The following is a 23901-nucleotide window of genomic DNA, read 5'->3' as shown; positions in this document are numbered from 1 at the left end:
AGAGATGCTTACCATCACCAATGATTTGATCATCCCACTCCAACACTGGCTTCACCAAAATCCCGCTTCCAATGAGCATCATCTCGTCCGCATTTTTCCCTTCATCAACGGTCACATCCCTCACACTAATACCAGTAAGCCTTCCTTCCTTCACTAACTTCTCAGCAAGTGCCAACACTCTTTTTATCGTGCACCCACTTAAAATCTACTCACACCGCAACAACATGAGAAAACATATTCAGAAATTACGGTTAATTGCACATAGACCCCGTGTAGTATCGCTGTTTTGAACTTACTATCCCCGTTATCTCATTGTTGGAGATATAACCCCTGGGTAATTTTTTTACTACCCTAGTGAAATTTGGCAGATATTGCCCCTGGGTGAAGTTAGTGAGTCTATCTGAGGGTAAAGGAGTAAACGAAAAATTAACGCAGGGGGTTGACAGTAACTTCAAAACAGTGATGCCTCAGGGAGTCCATGCGCAATGAACCTTGTAAGCAAGCAAGAAGGTATCATTCATATACCTTCTCAAATCTTGGTACGATGAACTCCCTTTCCTTTGTCACAAATCCCACATTCATATTAGGGCCCTCAGCAACGTATCCTTCATCATCTAACCAAATAGCAGCAAAAGCTCCATTCTCCTCGGCTTCCATTTTGGACAACACATTTGGGAGATAGTTCACATTCTTCATGGTGGCAAATTGAGGTGATTTTATCGGTATCGAAGAGGTTACTACTTTCGTGCCTTTAAACTCTGGGGGCTTTCGGATTTGGGTCACAATGGCATAGAGTGCGGGTTGAGGACAGCCAGCGGGGGAGAGGTAAAAGTCTCCAGGGCCAGCAGAGAGCCAATAGCGCAAAGAGCCGAGAGTGCAATTTGAGGCGGCCACTGTCTGAATTAGAATGGATTTTATAGTAGCACGGTCGAATGGAAGGCGGATTTTGGCCATTGATGCAGATCGCAGGAATCGGTCCACATGTTGATCTAGCTCATAGAGATGTCTGAGATCATAAAAGAATGTGCAGGTATCAGTTTCTGTAACTGTAGTATATATGACTAAATATTTGCTTATGAATATAAATCTACAAAGTGGAAATGAATTAACCTATAAAAGAATTTCATCATCAATTGTAACAAGTCATTTTCTTTTAGGTTGTCCTGCTGTGAGAATGAGAATTTCCTAGCCTCAGCCTTACTTATCTTTTTCTCTGTCTTTTCTTTTCCTGATATCCATATGCATCTTAAGCAGGACCAATCAAAAGAATATTCCTGTGGTACCTAATTTTAACTTACCCATCCATTATAGCAGCTGTATCGAAAACACCATGTCCTCTATGAACCATATGATCATCAATGGGAATGACCATGGCAGCAGGATCTGTAGTAATTCCACCAACGATGCTCGAATACATAGCCAAGTATTCCTGGTTGCTAGTTTTGTTTTCCTGAAATACCTTAAGCTCTTCCGCAACCTTTCCATTCATCAAAACTATGTTAACCTCTATGCCAAAATAATATATGTAAATTAGACATTTGCCATTGTTCTGTTCCTAGAAAGTTTATAGTGTTTTGAGTTGAGATAAAATCCACATATCTACCACATTGAAACGCAACAAAAAAAAAAAAAAAGAGTTCGCTTGTAGTCGGTGTTTCCTCCTATACTGACCATTTGATTTCAGATGAAAGTTGTGTTATTATTGTAAAACTATTGACAGATAACCATTTAACTGTTACAGCCTTCAATCAAGAAGGCCGAAGTACTTCATACATGACAATCGAGGTTATACAGAGACATTAAGATTAATGTATGTTTACATTGAATTACGTCATCAGGCTATATGAAACATTAAAAAGAGCACATTCAAGTCTCTTGCAATTCACTTACACATCCTGATTTTCATTTTATTTGTTTCGACAAAACCTTAGCTTTTCCTATTCACTTGTCTATAAAGAAGTCACTTCAATTATGCATGATTCTTTACAACTAGGTGAAGATTCCACCATGTGTATCATTAAACTAATGAAACGGATTAAGAAAGGAAGAGGAATATTACAAATGAATCGTAACAAAAGAACAGACCAATCACCAAAATCACCTAAACAATCATTGCTATAGTAAAGTAGACCCAAAAAAAAAAAGAAAAAAAAGAATACCCTTTGTTTCTGAAAATAACATATATCACTATGTATTTGCAATTTTGAAGATACGACATTGTTTAATTGCAGATATATCCTTGTGTTCATAAATTATTAAATGATTTTGTTGCAAAAGTTAACAAAGTTGACTATTTTATAAATTAACCTTTACTTTTAAAAAAAAAATGTAAATTAACCTTTGCTGATATACAAGATAAGCCTATTCTTATCTATGAATTTTCGGGCTATAGCAAGCACATCGCTTTATTAAGCAACACCCCTCTCATATTGACTCATTAAACACATGCATGTTCTTGCTAATATTGAAGAAAATTTCATTTTGTATAATGCATCAATAGAGTAAATCACACTTAAGTCACTTAAATTTATCATTCATGGACACTCTGCTTTGTAACTTTTTTAGAATTTCAAAGAGTTATAGTTTACCAAAGGGCATCTTAAAGACCCTACAACTGCACCGAATCTTCCGCATTACATTTGTGGCCAGCGGGATTCTAATATGGACTGCTATGGTACCATGTTAAAGGCTCTGCCACTACGCCAAAACTCCAAAGTTGTGATGAGGGTTGACGGTTACGGTTTTATATTCCAACAGGACATTTTACAAATACTTCCTACAAATACAAGGGTAAATATGCTAAAAGTTCTAAGAAAAAACATGCAGTACCCCCAAATAAAGCACCTTACTTGATTCTTAACTACCCAGAAATGGCAAAAAAAAGGTGAATCGAGCAGAATCGTACCCCAGCAGCAGATAAAACAGGAACAACAACTGATCCAATACCATTCTCTACCTGGTAATCTGCTCAAATTATAATTAACCAAACATTAAATTTCATCAAAAATCGATTGATTGGGCAAAAGTTTAAAACTGAGTAATAACTCACTGGCAGTAGCACCACACTTAACAATATTTCTCAGCGATCTAGCTCGTATCACCGAAACGATACTAGGACCCGAGACGCTACGAAACGCAGGACTCATAACTTGGGTCGGTTTCGGATTCCCCGAGATGGGTTCGACGAGAAAGGACGAAGGAAGAGCCATGTGCGAGACAGGAGTTGAGTTTCGGTGAGAATTCTTTCGTTGGGATTGAAGAAGAAGAAGAAGAAGAGTAAGTAATAGGGAGCTTTCGTATCAGATCCGAAACGATTTTTTTAAATTTTGTTGTTTTTGTTATGTTTATTGTGGAGGTGGATGGAAACAGAGGATACGACTTAAAAGGGACGGTTCCCACGCTTGCGTTAAATGCTGCAGGCAGAGAATTCAGCATTTGGAGAAAATTAATCTTGTTAAATCCTTCATTTAGATGTTTTATCAAAGTCTAAATCACACTTAAACTATACCTTATATTTTCGGAGTTTTTTTTTTCCAAAAGATGTCTTTTTTGCTAAATAATTAGCAAAACCGACATCTTTTTGGCCAACAGGTCGATTTCGCAGAGATGGAGTTTTGAAACATACATGATTAGTAGTCCCATATGTTTAGTGGCCGGTAATTGGCCACTAATTTGAACTTAGAAAACCCACAGGACTACTAGTCCCGTGGGTTTTCTGAAGTCACAAATGAAATGCACGGGACTACTTCTTTTCCCCTTGCCAGAAGATGCATCCCAAGACCCAAGTCATGATCCAACAACATACTCAGTGTACATTTTGCACATGATCGGGACGCTTTTTTCCCTGATTCAAGTAAACGTGAACTACATTTGAGGTAAGACAACTTGGTATTCATATAATGCACTATATTGGTCGTTTTCGCTAGATTTTTTACTCATTATTCATTAAATACGACTAAATATATTTGCCATGTGATAGATGGTTACCGCTTCTCTAGGACTTCGACACGTGCGGGACATTATCATGGGCTAGTGTTGTTTTAGCATACATAGATAGGGAAATGTTGAAGGTTGCTCTTATGAAGAATAAAGAGCTCAAGGGGTGCTTGAAAGTATCTTCTTCCACCCCTAGTAAGAATTCTGTTTGCATCACAAACATCACTATGTATAAGTTCTAGTGGTTCATAATCTCTATGAATATAGTGAAAAGGTTTTCTAATGGTTTTAGCTTGAACACATATCTCACACTTAGAAGGTGGATCTATCCTAGTTTTGGGTATCAAGTTCAAAGATGTCATTTTTCTAATGGTTCCATAGTTTATGTGTCCTAACCTTCCATGCCATTTGCCACAAGATTCAACATTTAAGATTATGGAAGAAGAACTTTTATTATCAAAAGTCTTATTGTTAGGTCTCATGTTTATGAGCCTATTATCTAATCTGGTTTTGATGATTAACAAACAATTCCTAACATCATTTGTCGAGTGTTTGTATTTACTTGTTAGGAATCCTACACAAATATCCTCTGTTGGAGGTTGGTTGGATTTGCGTGTTCACGATGATATTCAAAGGAGATTGGAAGGAAAATAGGAATGAAGTCGTTACAATTCAAGTCGAGGTTCATTATTTCTTCATTCGTTACCAAGATCGAGCTTCATGAAGATTTCTAAGCTTGGTATATTGTTTATAGTATTTTAGGGTTGTACTTTATGTGCTATGCTTAGAGTTCAAACAACACACATACATGTTTTCGTTTTATAGATTTCAGGTTTAATTGTATAGATATGAAACAAATATTTATCTTTATATACATATATACTTGTTTCATATTTATTATCTTTATTTTGAAAAAATAATGTGTTTATGGATTAAAGACTTGATTATACTATTTCACATCTTTTCCAAAGTCTATTAATACACTAAAAAGGATTCCAAAATTTGGTTGAAATCGTTTTGACAAAATCAAGTGTTTAAACGAACTCGTATTTTTGAGATTTTGCAAAATAATGAGTTTTTACAAATGGGAAATTATATTTCAAAAATTTATTCTCTAACATGTTTATATTCATGTATATAAACATTTTCCCAAGTTTCATAAATTTTGAAATTTATTTGCTATTTTTAAACACACTTTGAAAATCGAGTTTACTGTTCAAAATGAGCTGTGCATGTTTTTCGGCCGACCGACTGTTCATATCAGTCGACCGATAAACTGCTCTGTAATTTTAAGTTTTGTTTCTGCTCAGTCGATTGATCTTTATCAGTCGACCGAACAACCTATCAGTTGATCGATGATGTTTATCAATCGACCGATATGGTTCTGGATTTTACCAACGGTCGGATCATCAGTTGACCGATTCAACCTATCAGTTGACCGATAATGGATTTTGGCTGTAACAGGTAGTTTTGGAAGAATTTTTTTTAGAGCTTATAAATACCCCTCAATGCTCATTTTTGAGCCAAGTTTTTCAAGTGTTTCATCAGTTTGTTTAAGCCATCTTGACTACTCATTTTTAAAGAGATCAAGTGTTTGTTTGTTTGAAAAAGAGTTTACAAAGAGGAGAATCGAAATTTTATTTCTGAGGCGTTCAACCTCAATTCATCATCTACAACTCTTTGTTTTTATTGGAGAAGTTTTCTAAACTCATTTATCTAGCTTGTTCTTATTTTGATTCTCTTATATATAATTGCTAGATTAATTTGAGTTTAATTTTTATTATACTCATTGTTTACACACACAACCACTTGAGCTTTAGTATTTCACATATCATATACTTGGGTTGTGGGGTTGTATCATTGAGTGAGCTTACAATTTTGTTCTCATCTTGTTAGAGAACAAATCATTTACTTGAGCTTATTGCTGATTCACGTTGTAATACACAAGGACACTTAGAAAAGTGGTTGGGAGAAGAACGTGGTCAATTACAAGAGGAGTGGCTTAGTTGTAAAAGCCTTGGGAGAGGTAGTAATTTCAAGCACTTGAGGAAAGTGACACGGGTCGGTCAAAACTTAGAGAAGTGTCTTGTAGGATTGACAATCATGTGAGTTGTAAAAGTTTTCGGTGAACTTTAAAAACTGATTGTGTAGTTATTTGAGATAGTGGAGAATCTCCTCGAGGTGAGGAGCGGAGACGTAGGTCGAAGGTTGATCGAACTCCATGATTATTTCCTTTTGCTTGCATTTGTCTTTGGTGTATTTTTATTGTCTCATTGTTTATATCGCCTATTTCTCATTGTATATCTTTGCATATATCATTGTACATCACATTGGTAGGATATATTGCATAATAAGTTTTAATTTGGTATCTAAATCGGATTAGCTTAGCAATTACCCTATTCATCCCCCCTCCAGTGTACTTTCACTTATTACATTCAACTTAAAAAGACCATCACAAACAAAACCTTTTCCAATAAAAATATCACTATTGGTAATTACAAACTTATTTGAATCTTTGACAAGTCTAAATCTAACTTTCAATAAAACAGATTCACTAATCAGATTTCTTCTAAGTAATGGTACATGTAGGACATTATGGAGAGTTAAAATCTTTTTGGAAGTCATCTTTAGGTCCACACGTCCACTTCCCATTACTTGTCTAGTCGAGTCATCTTCTATAATTACACTCCCTCCACTTGATTCCCGATAAGTTAAAAACCAAGAGCAGCAAGAAGAAATATAAATATTTGCTCCAGAATCCAACCACCAGTCATCAGAAAAGATGGTAAAAAATACTACATAAGAAGAGGAAGTCAACCTAAAGGAGTCTGAGTTATTTTCTACCATGTTGACCTTATGACTTGCTTCTCCACCATTTCCGTCTACAGGAGTCTTGATAGGAGCTTTCTTTCGGTAGAAGCACTGAGTCAAAAGATGATTGGTTCTCCCACAGACATAGTAAAATTTAGTCTCAGACTTTTGGCTAAAAGGTTTGTGGTTTCTAGAGAGATTGGGATGTTGGTTAGGACGATGGGAATGATTCTTCTTCTTGAAATTCTTGCCCTTGGGTTTGTGATTTGGGTTTCTAAAGTTCTTAGGCTTTTCCCCAACTAGGTTTGATTTGGGTTTCTAAAGTTCTTAGGCTTTTCCCCAAGTAGGTTTACTTTTGCTTTCGTTTTATTTTTTGGCTTGGTGTTTTGCCTATGCAGGTCCTCTATCCTAATACCTTTGAGGGCTTGTACAAGAGTCAAGTCACCTTGTAGATGACAGAGATCTTTAGCAAAGTCAGACTAAGGAGGAAGTTTATCAATAAGACTAGATACCTTATATTCTTCAGAGAAAGTATTTCCTTTCAACTGAAGGTATCTGATGTAGTCTTGAAATTCATGGAGCCGATCATTGATGGGTTTACTATCTACCATAACAAACTTATTAAAGGAGGAGGAGGAGAAACATTCTATATCAACATCATCTAAACCATATTCAGACTCTAGTGCTACCCACAAATCTTTTGCATCCTTATACTCATAATAAATGTCATACAATTTGTCTGAAAGAGCACTAAGGATTCGATTGTAACAATGAAAGTTTATTTCCTCAGAAGATTTGGAAATTTCAGATGATGTGGTAGGTGTGGAGGTAGGTTCAGCTTGTGATGATGAAGAGGGCGTAGGTGTTGATATAGAAAAATTAGAGTCAATAGTAGAAATAAGTCCTAAAGTTGTAAGTCAATATCTCATCTGATTTACCTACCGTTTGTAGTTCAAACCGGTGAACTTCTCAGGTTTGGCGGACTTAGATAGATTAACATTACCCATAAAGACTAAAAATAAAATTGCTAACCTTGGTAATTCAAAGGATCTGACAAAAGAATTGTTTGTGAGGTATAGTCTTAGAACTATATGACAATGGTTCACAAAATTGAAGAAATTAAAACTCACAATGATATGCTATCAAGAATGAATAAATATGAAGTATATGCACACTAACACTATTAAAAGTACAAATATAAAATTGCTTTGGTGGTTATGCAATGTTCTGAATAAAAGGTTTTTTTTAGAAGAATTTTTCAAAACAGACCCATTTCAATTTTTTTTTCTTAAAACCGACCCGTTTTTTTTTATTTATCAAAACCGACCCGATTTTGTAATTAGCAGCTTAATCACTATCCTAAACAGTCGGGGTTGGCAACCCCGACTATTTAGGAAGGTGTTAAACCCTAATTAGAAGCCTTAAACCCTAAAAATTAAGGTCCTAAATAGTCGGGGTTGCCAACCCCGACTGTTTAGGAAGGTGATTAAGCTGTTAATTACAAAATCGGGTCGGTTTTGATAAATAAAAAAAAAACGGGTCGGTTTTAAGAAATTTTTTTTGGAGTGGGTCTGTTTTGAAAAATTCTTCTTTTTTTTAACTTAAAAAAGGGCACAATATAGTATAGTTGCAGCATGTACTAGTCTAACAAATAAACTAAGCAAATGAATATATATTAGTAAAAGCAATTGATACGATTTCAAAAGACAAGCAAAGTTGCGGTAACTCAAAACTTATTATTATTATTATTTCCCTTTTAGAGAGGTTTCAAAGGCAACAGATACAAATGATGTACTTAACTATGAATGATATGCCCATGAAAAGCAATCAAAAGTATCAGCAAGTAAACAAACTGAAACTGTTTCGAAATTTCTATTTTGACCAGCAAACAAACAGAAAACTATCAACAGCTTGATTGTTCAATAATTGGTCAAGGAAGAAACTCGTTAAACAAAGCCTATACACAAGGAGCAGAAGCTAGCTGTTGGGTGCAGAGTCACGCCCTCACGCCGCAGAAGCGATATCACCCGAGAGAAAGACCTGGCTTTTGTTTTCATAAAAGCTCAAGTCAACCTTTATATTTCCGTTTTACAAAGAAAATAAGAACAGAAGTGAAATATCTCAATAAAGTAAGATATACACTCTTCCTCTCAGCAGTTCTAGGACTGAATGTCAAGGAAACCTACAAGCAATAGCTAACTCTTGTTCCAGCTCAACCTCTTATTAGTTCTAGGACTGACTTGTCGAGGGAACCTACAAGCAAAACCAACTCATAGTTAAGATACGAGATTTACGTGGTTCGATAAACCTGCCTACGTCCACGGGAGGGGGTTTTCACTATGAGGAGAATACTAAACTTGTACAACTCACAAACTATTTCTCTCTCTCTCTCTCTCTCTCTCTCTCTCTCTCTCTCTCTCTCTCTCTCTCTCTCTCTCTCTGATTTTTCTCTCTTCAAAATCTCTCAAGAATTTCTACTCTTTTTTTTCTTCACCACCACTTCTCTCTTCCTCACTTCTCCTATTTATAGGCAAAGAAGAGGGGTAAGAGAGTATGGGTGAGCATGGGGGAAGCATGAGTGAGCATGAGGAGTATAGGTGAGCATGGGGGAAGCATGAGTGGGCATGGGGGAGCATGGGGGGAGGGGGTTCCACCATCTCTTGTCCCATCCCACATTCACAATTCTCCACCTCGTTTATCATTTGATAAACCTTAAATTTTGAACGAACACAAGAAGAACACCACGAACATCACCAGAGAGATCTGAAATACCAAACCAGGCCAAAACCGAGCCAAACTAGCTGCGCCACTATACCACGATGGCCTACGTACCCTCCACCAGGATCAGGCTAACCGTAGTTTTGCAATTATTCTCCAACATAGTCTCTACCTCACCCCCATCACTATCCCGAAGGGCCATGCCCTCTTGGACAGATCAGCACAGACTGATATGAAGCAAGTCCAAGCAATGCTGGAACTTGCTGTCTATCACCACCTTGGTTAATATGTCTGTGAGATTCTCATTCGTGTGCACCTTCATGAGAGAAATATCACCTTCCTCTATGACATCCCGCACAAAATAATATCTGATGTCGATATGCTTGATACGAGTATGGTGAACTTGATTCTTAGCCAAATGAATCGCACTCTGACTATAGCACCACAAGTTCATAGTATCCTGCTCAATCCCCAAATCATCTAGAAGACCCCCACAATCACAATACTTCCTTCACTCTCTCCGCCATAGCCATATACTTGGCCTCTGTAGTAAAAAGTGCTACTGTAGCCTGTAACATCGATCGCCAACTAACTGGAGCTCCATATATATTAAACACATAACCAGTAGTAGATCGTCGTCTGTCTAGATCGCCCGCATAATCTGAGTCAACAAATCCATCAATCTGACATGTATCTCTACCAAAGCACAAACCCATATCTGCGGTACCCTTCAAGTACCTCAGGACTCACTTCACCACTTCCCAATGCGTCTTTTCTGGATTCGCCATAAATCTACTGACAACACTGACCGCCTGTGAAATATCTGGGTGTGTACACACCATTGCGTACATTAAGCTACCAACTACACTAGCATATGGGACACGTTCCATATGTGTCTTCTCTTCTGCTGTAGTGGGAGATTAGTTGCCTGAAAGCCTAAAGTGTGGAGCCAATAGAGTCACCACCGACTTAGTACTTTGTATCCCGAACCTCGAGATCACCCGCTTTATATAGCCCTTCTGACTCAAGAACAATCGCCGATTCGCCCGCTCTCTTCTAATCTCCATACCCAGTATTTTTTCTAGCAGCGCCCATGTCCTTCATCTCGAACTCTTTACCAAGTTGAGATTTTAGTTTATCTATCTCCACCTTGTTCTTCGATGCAATAAGCATGTCATCCACTTACAAAAGAAGATAGATATAATCACCTCCACGAAGCTTCCGAATATAAACACAACAACCATAGCCACTTCGGGAAAACCCATGCTTTAACATGAAGGAGTCAAATCGCTTATATCACTGTCGAGGAGATTGCTTCAATCCATAAAGTGACTTCCTCAAGCGACAAACATGATGCTCCTTATCCTCAATCTTGTATCCTTCAGGTTGATGCATGTAGATCTCTTCATCCAAGTCTCCGTGCAAGAAGACCGTCTTGACATCGAGTTGTTCCAGCTCAAGATCACCATGAGCAACAATACTCAATAGCACCCGAATAGAAGTGTGTTTCACCACCGGAGAAAATATCTCATTGTAATCCACACGCTCTCTTTGTGCAAACCCTTTAGCTACTAGCTTCGCCTTGTACCTTATATCACCGAGCTCTGAAGGATCTTCTTTTTTCTTATACACCCACTTATAACCAATAGCTTTTCTTCCTACGGGCAATGAGACCACCTCCCATGTTTGATTTTTCCGAAGAGATTTCATCTTCTCCTCCATCGCAGCCAACCAACTCTCACTATCCTTATCCCTAATAGCTTCTTTGAAGGTGATCAGCTTATCATCCTCCACCGAGAGTGCGTATTTTACCAAATTAACCTGCCCATAATGCTTCAGGGGTTGATCAGACCCCAGCTTCAGTACCTGCTTATATGCTCTCCTTGGCCTAGTGAAAGCCAAACTATCCTCGAGCTGTTGTTGTTGTAGTGCATGTGTATTTTCTTGCTGAATCTCCTCGTGTTCAAGCTCATCATCTTCATGATCCTCCTCTTGAACGCGACTAGAACCTAGTTGGTCCTTAGGTTTTATTTCAATCACCTGGGACTTTGAAGTCCCAACAGTCCCAACACCATTAACCTTGGGCACCCTAGCAAACATGGATTTCTCATCAAAGGTAACATCCCTGCTATCACGAACTTTGAATCTTCTGTACATCAAAGGTAGTAGTCTTTTACACCCTTTGCATACCCCAAGAATATAGCCTTCTTAGCCCTCGCGTCAAGCTTCCCTTCATTGACGTGATAATAGGCGGTACACCTGAAAATCTGAAGCCTCTCATAATCTACATGCTCCCCTAACCATAACTTAAAGGGTGTATCACTATCTAGTATAGAATGTGGAGACTGATTCACTATGTAGCAACCTATAACAATCGACTATGCCCATCATTCTTTACCCAAACCAGCATATGATCGCATACTCATTGCTTTCTCCCGTAATGTACGCTTCAGCCTCTCCGCGACCCCATTCTGCTATGGTGTTGATCTGACTGTCTAGTGTCTAGCAATGCCCTCCTGATCATAGAACTCCTTGAATGCACCATCTGTATACTCTGTACCATTGTCAGATCTCAGTGTTTTTAATTTCTTCCATGTCCTGTTCTCAAACATCGCCTTCGACTTCTTAAATTTCTTAAATACCTCATTCTTATGCTTCAGAAAATAAATCCAAGCATATCTAGAATGATCGTCTATGAACGTGATAAAATATCTAGAGCCACACTTGGAAGTTGTCTGAGCCGGACTCCAAACATCCGTGTGCACATAATCTAGTATCCCTCTGCTCTTATGATTGCTTCTCAGAAATTGAACCCTGTGCACCTTTCCATACACACAATCCTCGCAAAAATCCATGTAAGGTTTCTTCAAATTCTTCAGCAAACCCTCTTTACCAAGCAGATTTTGGCCCTTCTCTGATATGTGCCCAAGCCGCCTATGCCATAATCGTGTGTGCTCACATGAGTCTCTACCACTTCCATCAGTTCCAACCGCTGCATCTATTGTCACTGTTGTGCCCGAGAGAGTATATAGATTACCATGGCGAATACACTTCATCACTGCTAAGGAACCACGAACAAATTTCTTTACTCCATTCTCTGTTACTATTCTGCAACCACCGGAGTCTAAAGCACCAACTGATATAAGATTCTTTCACAAGTCAGGAACGTGCCTCACATCCGTTAGGATTCTGACCACTCCATCATGCATCTTGATTTTGATATCGCCAAGCCCCACTGTTTTACAAGCATGGTTATTTCCTATCAATATGATTCCACCATCAATGCTTCTATAGGTAGTAAACCACTTCCTATTTGGGCACATATGGTAAGAGCAATCTGAATCAAGAATCCACTTACTGGAGGTATCTTCGTCACCCGTAACAACATAATATTCTTTATCGCTCCCTTCTTCCGAGACGTAACTCGCCTCTTCCTTGCCTTCTCTCCTCCCGGTTTTATTGTTGTTCTTTTTCACACCTACGCTCTTATTAGGACAGTCGACCTTGAAATGCCCAACTTCACTGCATTTGAAACACGTTCTTTCCGTAAGAGGTCTTGATTTAGATCTACTTTCTTCCCTTGCCTTTTCCTTGTTCATTGCTCCTTCCTCTAGCAAACAATCCCTACGCTTATTCTTTGTTACCACCAGTGGTCATTTTACTGGTTGTAATCTTCCGAAGATCATCCGCTAGAAGCGGCGTTCTAGTCTCATTCATCGTCAAATTATCTCCCACAAGTATCAGTGTTTTCACCAGCTTTTCATAAGACTTCGGCAGAGATAGTAGTAGTAGAAGCGCCTGATCATCGTCTTTAACTGTCATGTCTATGTCCTTTAAGTCTGATATGATCCTATCAAACTTGTTGATGTATTCCCGGATTGATGAGACCTCCTCCATCTTTCAAGTATACAATTTGGATTTCAAATAGATCCGGTTTATTAGACTCTTCGTCATGAAGGTGCTTTCTAACTTCGACCACACGCCCGCAGCTGTTTCCTCTCCATCTACTAAGAAAGCTACATCCCTTTTAAGGCAAACGATAATCAACGTCCGTGCTTCCAGATCCAGCTCCTCCCAATCCTCATCAGACATATCCTTATGCTTCTTCTCTTTTCCAGCCAAAGCCTTGTGCAATTTTGATGAAATCAAGGAGTTTTTCATCTGCATCCTCCAATAGGAGAAATCATTCTTCCCATTGAACTTTTCGATCTCCTACTTTCTAACTTTAACTGTTTTACTTGTTGACGCCATTCTCCGCTTATATAAATAAATCCGCTTCTTTTAGGAATTCCAACAAATACCTTGTGTTCACCACACAATAATTAAGCACCACCTCAGATTAAAAATTTTACCACCTTCAATCTGAATAAAGGGTTCTGATACCAATTGTTGGACGTAGTGACACGCCCTCACGCCACGGAAGCGATATCACCCTGTAGACGGTAAAAAATACCTCTATAGGCTTACAGGAAATTCGCCTGCGAGAAGAGCTCGTGCGCCCGGTTCTCTGACACGGGCCTAAATCGCATGGACATCGCACATGCTCGATTCTAGGTTCGCCTTACCCGGAAAGGAGAAAGCATCGTGCTCAAAGCACGCCGGACGGTCACGCACAGTACAAGTGATCGGACAGACACTTCATCGATCTGCGAACTCATAAATGCGGTTCATTAATGCTGGTCAAATCCACTCGGATGGCGGTCGTTTGTTGCCTCACATACAAGAATGGGCCTTCCCATCGTAGGTGACAAGACATAGAGCACAATCCCTGGAATGACCATTCATGGTATCGAGGAACGGCGAGACGTCTCTGAAGAGGATGTGGTCACATCCCACAATTCAAGGAGAAGTCAAGCTGTCCTTCTTTCATTTAAAAACCCCTTCCAGCACGATGGAAGAGAGGTCGCAAAACTTGGAGAAAAAAGAGTTGAGACCAAGCTGTTAGCAAATCCTTGCATTACAGCACTGCTGCCTAGTTCCGAGCTCCGATCGCCGACGAACCAAGCAGACCCGAACTCCATTGCCCCGAGCTTCTACTGCGAACTGAAGCTCTCCAGCAACCTCATTCAAACGGTCCAAGGGAAGCAGACTCGACCCGAGCATCGAGCGAAGCGTCCTATAGCCACCTAAAGTCCCCACACAAAACAAAGAGGGCCTTCCCTCTGCTTCTGTTGTAAACATTTGATTTGTTAGTTTGTAATAAGCTTTCTTATAAATACAAACGAAACTCCTTTCTTCGGAAGAATCAAATTTTCACCCTACAGAAGATGGCGACCACAGTGGGAGCAGCTGTTTCATCGAGTGAAATGGTGGTGGCTCAGTTTGATGAGGTTACTATCGGGACGACAGTAGAGTCCCTCGAAATCGAGTTCGACCAGGCCAAGTACGAAGAATACTTGTCCTCCTCCTCCTCGGGTGGCAATGCGTCCCGCAAACGCCACAGAGCTGTGCGCCGAGGCCGACCTCAGACGGTCAAAGCCTCCGCACCCGAGGGTTCCAACCGAGTCTCATCGGAGGAGCCCACTCCCTCGCGATCGATCAAGGCCAAGCCAGAGATCGAGCGCAAGAGGCAAGGGTCTGCCAGATGGATCGCCAAGCGGTCCACACAGACACCTACCTCGGAGGAAGCGCCGGTTCACTCCGGCACAAACCGCAATGCCACAACCCACGGTGACGTTCTCCCCGCTGGGAGAACTAACCAACAGCGACGGCAAACACCCGTCAGACAGGGGGTCCAAACCTCCATTTCTCATAATGGCCTGAACCATCACACAGGCCCGAGAAACACTAGACGGGAAGGCAAGCTGCCCGACCTCAGAAGGCCCTCCAAATCAGGAGCGTCAACCGAGGACAGCAGAGCCATCCGCTCAGGAGGACTTCGCTTCTCAGGTCATATCCCTGATGCGAACAAACCACACCGAGCATACGAGCTTACCCAAGTAGGCGAATCCTCGAAGGCTGGCGAGCCTCGCCATAATCATTTGGCGGATAAACGTAAAGGAAAGGAAATAGGCGGTTCCTCCCGAACCCGCTCTTCTAAACACGGGGTCGAAACTCGCCCACATACTGGAATTCGCTCAAACGCGAAGACTCGCCAGTCAAGGCGAGATCGCCTGACTCCAACACCAAGGCGTTCCACCCAACACGCGCCAGAGAGAGCGCCCAAAAATCTCTCGTCAGCTCACCAGAGCGACTCTTCTGAGGCCCGGGGTTGTCACCAACCACCCGTAGAAGACCTCAGAGAATTCTTGACTCGCAAACGCACTATTCACGAGGCGAATCCTCAGTGTCATTGCGAGAGACTCATCCACACGGTCCTCGCCGACTGCCAATGCGTTGGAACGGCGAAACCTTCGGTATTTGAGAGGCTTTCTCAACAGGCCTCTCGACCGAGGCCCTCCCGTCGAAGGCGCCGTCACCAGAAAAGACGCGCTGCTGACGACCTGGAACTCTCATCCGCCACAGTCAACATGACGGATAAAGGGAAGGCGGTACTCTCCGACTCGCCAGACTCGGACTCCGTCTTAAGACCTAACACCCGGTCTGCCCGACGCCGGCAGGAAGGCATATTCCAGCGAACCCGTAGTCGCCGGGGGGTAAGTATTGGGTTTGACTATTCCACCCTAATACCTCCCTCCTGCGGCGAAGATGAGGTTCATTCGGCGGCGGCCACATCCCAGACCTCGCGCTCAAGTCAAGACGCGCAGGCGACACCAGAAAAGACGCGCTGCTGACGACCTAGAACTCTCATCCGCCACAGTCAACATGACGGATAAAGGAAAGGCGGTACTCTCCGACTCGCCAGACTCGGACTCCGTCTTAAGACCTAACACCCGGTTCGCTCGACGCCGACAGGAAGGCATATTCCAGCGAACCCGTAGTCGCCGGGGGGTAAGTATTGGGTTTGACTATTCCACCCTAATACCTCCCTCCTGCGGCGAAGATGAGGTTCATTCGGCGGCGGCCACATCCCAGACCTCGCGCTCAAGTCAAGACGCGCAGGCGAGGGCGCACATGACCGATACCAACCACGAGCAGACAATGGCTCAAAAGTTGGAGGCACAGCAGGCGACCATCGACTCTCTAAGAGAGATGATGGAGCAACTGCTGAGCAAGAAGAAAAAGAAGGGAACCCAACGTCCCTTGCCCCGGCAGACTAGGGATAAAGAATGGGTACCACCTCACCGTCCAGCGGCTGAGACGGAGGATGATCGACAATCCGATTACTCCTCCAAAACATCGATAGGAACGTCGCACACCGCGGATAGCACCCGTGACAAAAGATTCGACGAGTTCCAGGACCAACTGAACGCGCTGAAGCTTCAGCAAAACATGAACAAGCTGGGGGTGGTACGTCCCTACCCTATCGAATGGGACACGGTCCCATACCCAGCGAAGTTCAAGCCGATCAGTTTAGTGCAGTTCGATGGCAAGGGGTCACCCTCAAAACACGTCTATTACTTCATGGCTCAGACCGGATTCCTCACCGGGAACGACGCCATTCTCACCCGACTATTCATAGGTACCCTCAAGGGGGTGGCCTTTGAATGGTTCCGCAAACTGGAGCCGGGCTCCATCAAGGCATGGACCGACGTTGAAAAGCTTTTCCTCGCCCGCTTCTTCGACGACGACACGGAAGTGTCAATGGCCACTCTCCTCGCTGAGAAGCAGCGGAAGTCGGAGTCAGTTAACGACTTCGTGAAGAGATTTCGAAATCGATCAGTTCACTGTCGGGACCAAGTTTCCGAGGCGACACTGATCGAGATGTGCCGCAACAATCTGTCGATCCACATTATGTCCAAAATAGGGGCAGTTGAAACCCGGACTTGGAAGGAACTTGTTCGCCAAGGCGAGCAAGTTGAAAATATGATCAAGAGGCTGGAGGCCGAAGAGCCACAGTCCAAAAAGGGAGCAGTAGAACCAGCAGCGCCGAAGAACCTTCCTCGATCGAAGGGAAAAGAGGCTATGGCCGTGGATTCTGCCGCGGCGCCAAAGTTCGTTCAAAAGCCGAAACCCAGGCAATTTGAACCACGCCCCCAGCGGCAATATGATTTCAAAGAAGACCAGGTAGTGGCGACTCTCGACACTCTACTCAAGAGTGGGCGAATTAAGTTGCCAGAAGCCGCCAAACCGGAGGAGGCGGACAAAACCGGTGACCCAAGTTACTGTGCATATCACAGATTCCTTGGCCATCACACAACCAAGTGCTACGTCCTCAAGGACAAACTCCAGACCCTCTACGACGCGGGGGTCTTGAAGAAAGAGAAGGTCCAAAAGCAAGTAACGGCGAACATGGTCACTTTGAGCTTTGGGACGGGTCTCCCGGAGGTTCAAGCTCCGGCGGGGATAATTCCTATCCCCAAGGCGATTTTGAAGATCACTAACGACGATCCTCACAACCAGCGGGAGAAGGGTTTGGTTCCACAAACTCTGCCATCAGGGCAACTGATGTGGGTCCATCCGGACCTCCTCGACGACGAGCAGTGGACCGCACAGCCTTCCAAGGAGGCTAAGAGGAAATATTGCAACGTTGTCACCGCCATCCTGGATACAGACGACGCGGCGATGACTGCCTTAACCGACTCTGAAGAAGACACCAACGTCTTCGCCACGAGAGCCGGAAAGGAGTTCGCGAAAGAATATCCCGCGAGGGCGGAAAACCCCAGGGCTGTACAACTTGCTGCCAAGTCTCAGAGAGACAGATCCCCTGCATCACTTTCACCCCCGAGGACATGCTCATCAAGAACACGTCCCATGACCGGCCGCTGTACTTCACAGGATACGTCGGCTCGGCGAAAGTAGATCGGATCCAGGTTGACCCGGGGTCCGCACTGAGCATCGTGCCCCTGAAGCTAATCAAACATTTGGGGATACCGTCGAAGCGCCTAGCCTCGACCTCGACTACCATCTTCGGCTTCAACGCCACAGGGACTCGGCCACTCGGCAAAATCCGCCTGAAATGTCGGATAGGCGACATGAAGACGGAGGTGACGTGCTACGTTATCGATGCTGAACCCTCCTACAACATACTCCTGGGGCGTCCGTGGATTCATGGCAACCGGATCGTTCCGTCCACGTTACACCAGTGCTTAAAGTACATAGACGACTACGAGCGGGTAAGAACGGTAGTTGCTGACAAACACCCCTTTAAGGGCGTCGAGAACTACTTCGCGGATTCCCTGCTATACCAGGACCCCGACCAGCCACCAGTGGAAGAACTGGAGAGTGGCAATGAGGCGGATAGCGAACCTGAATACGGTGACAGCTTAATTCTGAATGACTTTGAGTCGATTGTAATTGGTTATGAGAGTCACCATGTAACTAACGCCGTTCAGGCAGAGAAGCTTATCATGAATGAGAAATCCGACCTTGCTTATTTGTCGTCTTGCTCCTCGTCCGAAGACGACGCACCTAATAACTCATGGTCGACACTCTACAGTGAGTCTTCTCTACACTTGCCGGTATGTTCATCATACATCTTCAAGACGCGGCCGATCGAGCCATCGCGAGCTGTATTCGTCGTGCCAGCACGGAAGAGGTATCGAAAAGACATCATCTTCGGTCGAATCGATCGCCCCCTATGCACGCTATGGGACGAATCTGAGGACGAAGACCCAGCGCCCCAGTTCTCGCAATACAGTCGAGTGGCGAAACGCATAATGAGCAACATGGGGTACGACCTCACTCGCTCAGAAGGCCTGAATTACGGCCGAGGGCGCAAGACGGTCATCAAACCCGCCTACGTCCCCAAAGGGAAGCCCTCAAATTACTTCAACAGGACTAGGAGAGGCTTAGGCTACTCCTCCTCCTCATCGGAGTTTTGTTTTTACGTCGACGAGGATTCCGATTACGCATGTTCAGGGGATCAGTCGTCAACAACCTCGGCCTGGGACTCCGACGTCAGCGTAAGGGATCTGTTCGATGGCCTTACAGTCAACATGGCCACAGTAGACCCCGCCGGAATGGCGGAGGACGAACAACTTCCACTTTACGACGAGACATGGGATCGCCATGTTAGCGCCCAGTGGAACAGTCGCTTCGAACAGCGCGAACCACCAACTGAAGATGAAGTCCTCCAGGTGAACATGGGTACTGAGGCGAATCCCAAACCCATATTCATCAGTGGCAGCCTGCCTCCTCAAGAAAAAGAGGACCTCATCGCCCTCATACGGGAATACATTGACGTCTTCGCCTGGAATTACGAGGATATGCCTGGTCTGGATCCGCGGGTCGCCACGCATCGCCTCAACATCAGCCCTGACGCCAAACCGATCAAACAACAGCAGAGGCGGTTTCGCCCCCAAATCATGGAGGCGATCGAATCTGAAGTAAAGAAGCTGATCGAATCCGGCTTCATCAGAGAGGAGCAACACCCCGACTGGGTGGCGAATATTGTTCCAGTCTTGAAGAAGAACGGCAAGATCCGCATCTGCATCGACTTTAGGAACCTCAACGCCGCATGCCCTAAAGACGAATTCCCTCTGCCCATCACGGATGTCATCATTGACAATACGTGCGGATTCGAGAGGATGTCCTTCATGGACGGCTTCTCGGGGTACAACCAAATCAAAATGCACCCCGAAGACGAGAAACACACTGCATTCAGAACTCCCATGGGGGTGTATTGCTATACCGTCATGCCTTTCGGGCTCAAGAACGCCGGCGCAACCTACCAACGCGCCATGAGCATGATCTTTCGAGATCATCTGCGAAAGACGGTCGAATGCTATGTGGACGACTTGGTCGTGAAGAGTCGCCATAAGGAGGATCACCTCCAAGACTTGAAGGCTATGTTCGAACTCATGAGGACTCATCAGCTCAAGATGAATCCTACCAAGTCATTCTTAGGGATGTCTAGCGGTAAATTCCTCGGCTTCGTCGTCACGACGAAAGGGATCCGAATTGATCCAGACAAGGTGCGAGCTATTCAAGAGCTCCAACCACCCCGAAATCTTAAAGAGCTGAGAGGCCTTCAAGGACGACTGGCTTATATCCGAAGATTCATCTCGAATCTCTCGGGCAAGTGCCAACCCTTCTCTAAGCTGATGAAGAAAGGTACCTCCTTCGTCTGGGATGAGCCATGCCAAAAGGCTTTTGAGGAGATCAAAGCTTATCTCTCAAATCCGCCTGTCCTTGCGGCGCCAATCTCAGGAAGGCCATTCCTCATATACATACGGGCTATGGAACATTCTCTGGGTGCCCTCTTAGCTCAGAACGATGATGCAGGCCACGAGCAGGGCATCTACTACCTGAGCAGAACCTTGCAGGGCGCCGAGCAACGGTACCCAATGGTCGAGAAGGAATGCCTAGCCTTGGTGTTCGCTATCCAAAAGATGCGGCACTACTTGGTTGGCCAAACCATCCATGTCATCTCCCGGATGAATCCCATTCGGGTCTTCATGACACAACCCGCAGCGTTAAACTGGCGCCTGGCCAGGTGGGCACTTCTGCTCTCTCAATACGACATTCATTTCATGCCGCAGAAATCGGTCAAGGGACAAGCCATCTGCGATCTCATGGCTAGTCACCCGCTGGGGGAGAAGACCGATCTATTCGAAGATCTGCCGGATGAACCTCCCGAAGCCAATATGACTTCGTCGCCGGAGGTGTGGCAGATGTTCTTCGACGGTGCGTCCCGCGCAGGCGCGAGCGGCTCTATTTCTGCAGGAGTGGGAGTGGCCCTCACCTCCCCGCATGGTCACGTGTTTCCCCGGGCCTTTTCCTTGACGGAACCATGTACCAACAACGTAGCCGAGTACAACGCGTTGCTCATAGGGCTCGAGTTAGCCAAAGAGCTCGGGATAAAGCATCTGGAGGCTTATGGCGATTCGCAACTCATTGTCAAACAAATGACTGGCGAATACGAAGTCAGGAATGAAGATCTTATCCCGCTCCACCGAGCAGCGGTCAGACTAGTGGAGTCATTCGAGAGCTTCCGTATTGAGCACGTGCTCCGTTCAAAGAACACCCATGCGGATGCTCTCGCATCCTTGGCAGCTAACTTAGCCCAGCCTCCTGGAACGACCCAAAAGGTCGCTGTCGCCAGCCGAAAACTCTTTCGACCCAGAGACGTCCCAGAGGCAAACGCCACTCATCAAGCCTCGGGTCAGCCAGATCAGGAAGACTGGCGTCTCCCGATCATCGATTATGTCCTATACAGCATGTTGCCTGAGGATTCGAAGGAACAAGAGTCGGTCCGACGACGTGCCTCACGGTTCTACTACAATTCAACCACTAAAACATTGTATCGCAGGTCATACGACGGCTTGCTACTTCGCTGTCTTTCAAAAGCAGAGGCGCAAGAAGCCGTACGCGAAGCACATGACGGCGTGTGCGGAGCTCATCAGCCCGGACCCAAGCTTTGGGATCGCTTACGAAGGATGGGCTACTTCTGGCCTGGGATGGTTACTGATGCAGTCGCTTATGCTAAGCGATGTTACGAATGCCAGATCCACGCCAACTACATACACCAGCCTCCTGAGGATCTACATCCGACGAGGGCATCTTGGCCCTTCGAGGCATGGGGGATGGACATAGTTGGGCCAATTTCTCCACCATCGGCGAAAGGCCATCGCTTCATCCTCGCGATCACCGACTATTTCTCTAAATGGGCAGAAGCCATCCCCTTAAGAGAAGTCAAGACTAGCGACGTGATCAAATTCATCAAGCACCATGTCATCTACCGATACGGCGTACCCCGGCGTATCATTCACGACAATGGCACGCAATTCGTTAGCCATGCCTTCAACAGGTTCTGTCACGACAATGGCACGCAATTCGTTAGCCATGCCTTCACCAGGTTCTGCGACAAATTCCGAATACAGAACCTCTCGTCCACGGCCTACAACCCTTCAGCGAATGGTCTGGCCGAAGCTTTCAACAAGACGATCATCAAGATCCTGACCAAGTTGACTTCCACTAGCAAGCGCGACTGGAATGAAAAGCTAGGCGAGAGCCTGTGGACATATCGCACGATGGTTCGTACACCGACTGGCACCACGCCTTACTCGTTGGTATACGGCTGTGAAGCTGTATTGCCATTAGAGATTCAGATTCCATCCCTTCGCGTCGCCCTAGCGACAGGGATGACGACTGAGGAAAATCACCAACTTCGACTCACAGAGCTCGAAGCACTGGACGACAAGCGACTGGAAGCTCAGCAGCACATTGAGTTCTACCAAGCTCGGATGGCCAGGAGCTTCGACAAGAAAGTCAAGCGCCGAGCCTTCAAAGAAGGAGAACTTGTACTATCCGTCCGTAGACCAATGATCCTCAATTCCAAGAAGAAGGGGAAATTCCAGTCCAAATGGGAAGGACCATTCGTGGTAGAGACAGTCTACTCAAACGGCGCCTATCGCCTCATCAAACCGAACGGCGATAAGATCATGATGCCCATCAACGGCAAGTACCTGAAGAAGTACTACCCCTAGTTCCCCTGCGCAAAACTCCCAAGAGTGCATGAGTCTAAACTGGTTCTCAAAACCTCTAACTGGTACACGAGGCTAAACTGTTCCTACTTTGCCCGCTCTGGCGAAAGCCTCTTGTGGGATTCAATTCGCCTATCTCCTCTAATGAGAAGGCGGATCCACTAGAGTCGTTCATATCACGACATATACATTCAATTCGCCTATCTTCTCTAATGGGATGGCGGATCCACTAGAGTCGTTCATATCACGACATATACATTCAATTCGCCTGTCTCCCCTAATGAGAAGGCGGATCCACTAGAGTCGTTCATATCACGACATATACATTCAATTCGCCTGTCTCCCCTAATGAGAAGGCGGATCCACTAGAGTCGTTCATATCACGACATATACATTCAATTCGCCTATCTCCTCTAATGAGAAGGCGGATCCACTAGAGTCGTTCATATCACGACATATACACTCAATTCGCCTATCTTCTCTAAATGGGATGGCGGATCCATTGAAGTCGTTCCAATCACGACATTCTCTGTCACGTTAACATTAAACCTCTGACAAAATCAACTTACCAATCCTCTTCTAAAGGATGGTGGGTCCTCAAAGTCGTTCCAATCACGACATTCCCTGTCACGTTAACATTAAACCTCTGACAAAATCAACTTACCAATCCTCTTCTAAAGGATGGTGGGTCCTCAAAGTCGTTCCAATCACGACATCCTCTGTCATGTTAACATTAAACCTCTGACAAAATCAACTTACCAATCCTCTTCTAAAGGATGGTGGGTCCTCAAAGTCGTTCCAATCACGACATTCCCTGTCACGTTAACATTAAACCTCTGACAAAATCCGCTTACCACTCCTATTCTGAGGAATGGTAGGCCCCCACGGTCGCTCCAATCGCGACAAGACCTCATCAAGTTAAATGATCACCTCTGATGACTGGCGCCGTTATTCTTACGAATAGCATAGCCTGAACAATGGCCTACCATGCGACGTGCCATTAATCCAG

At 44.3% G+C, this 23901-nt stretch overlaps 1 protein-coding gene across 1 annotated transcript in view; it reads right to left on the bottom strand.

The window, feature by feature from the left end:
• LOC109830132 (D-amino-acid transaminase, chloroplastic-like) overlaps positions 1 to 3322 on the bottom strand; it is a 4358-nt gene extending 1036 nt beyond the window's left edge. Inside the window, exons 1-5 of the mRNA XM_020397293.1 lie at positions 3050 to 3322; positions 2906 to 2964; positions 1299 to 1477; positions 526 to 1006; positions 13 to 205 (exon numbers count right to left, since the gene is read on the bottom strand). Of these exons, the coding sequence (XP_020252882.1) occupies positions 13 to 205; positions 526 to 1006; positions 1299 to 1477; positions 2906 to 2964; positions 3050 to 3209 (1072 nt within the window). The 5' untranslated portion in view covers positions 3210 to 3322. The remainder of the gene's footprint in view (positions 1 to 12; positions 206 to 525; positions 1007 to 1298; positions 1478 to 2905; positions 2965 to 3049) is intronic.

This window comes from Asparagus officinalis, chromosome 2 (genome assembly GCF_001876935.1).
Source record: "Asparagus officinalis chromosome 2, Aspof.V1, whole genome shotgun sequence".
Taxonomy (NCBI): domain Eukaryota; kingdom Viridiplantae; phylum Streptophyta; class Magnoliopsida; order Asparagales; family Asparagaceae; genus Asparagus; species Asparagus officinalis.
The sequence above is the reverse complement of the archived record's forward strand: the minus strand, read 5'-3'. Positions and strand labels throughout refer to the sequence as shown.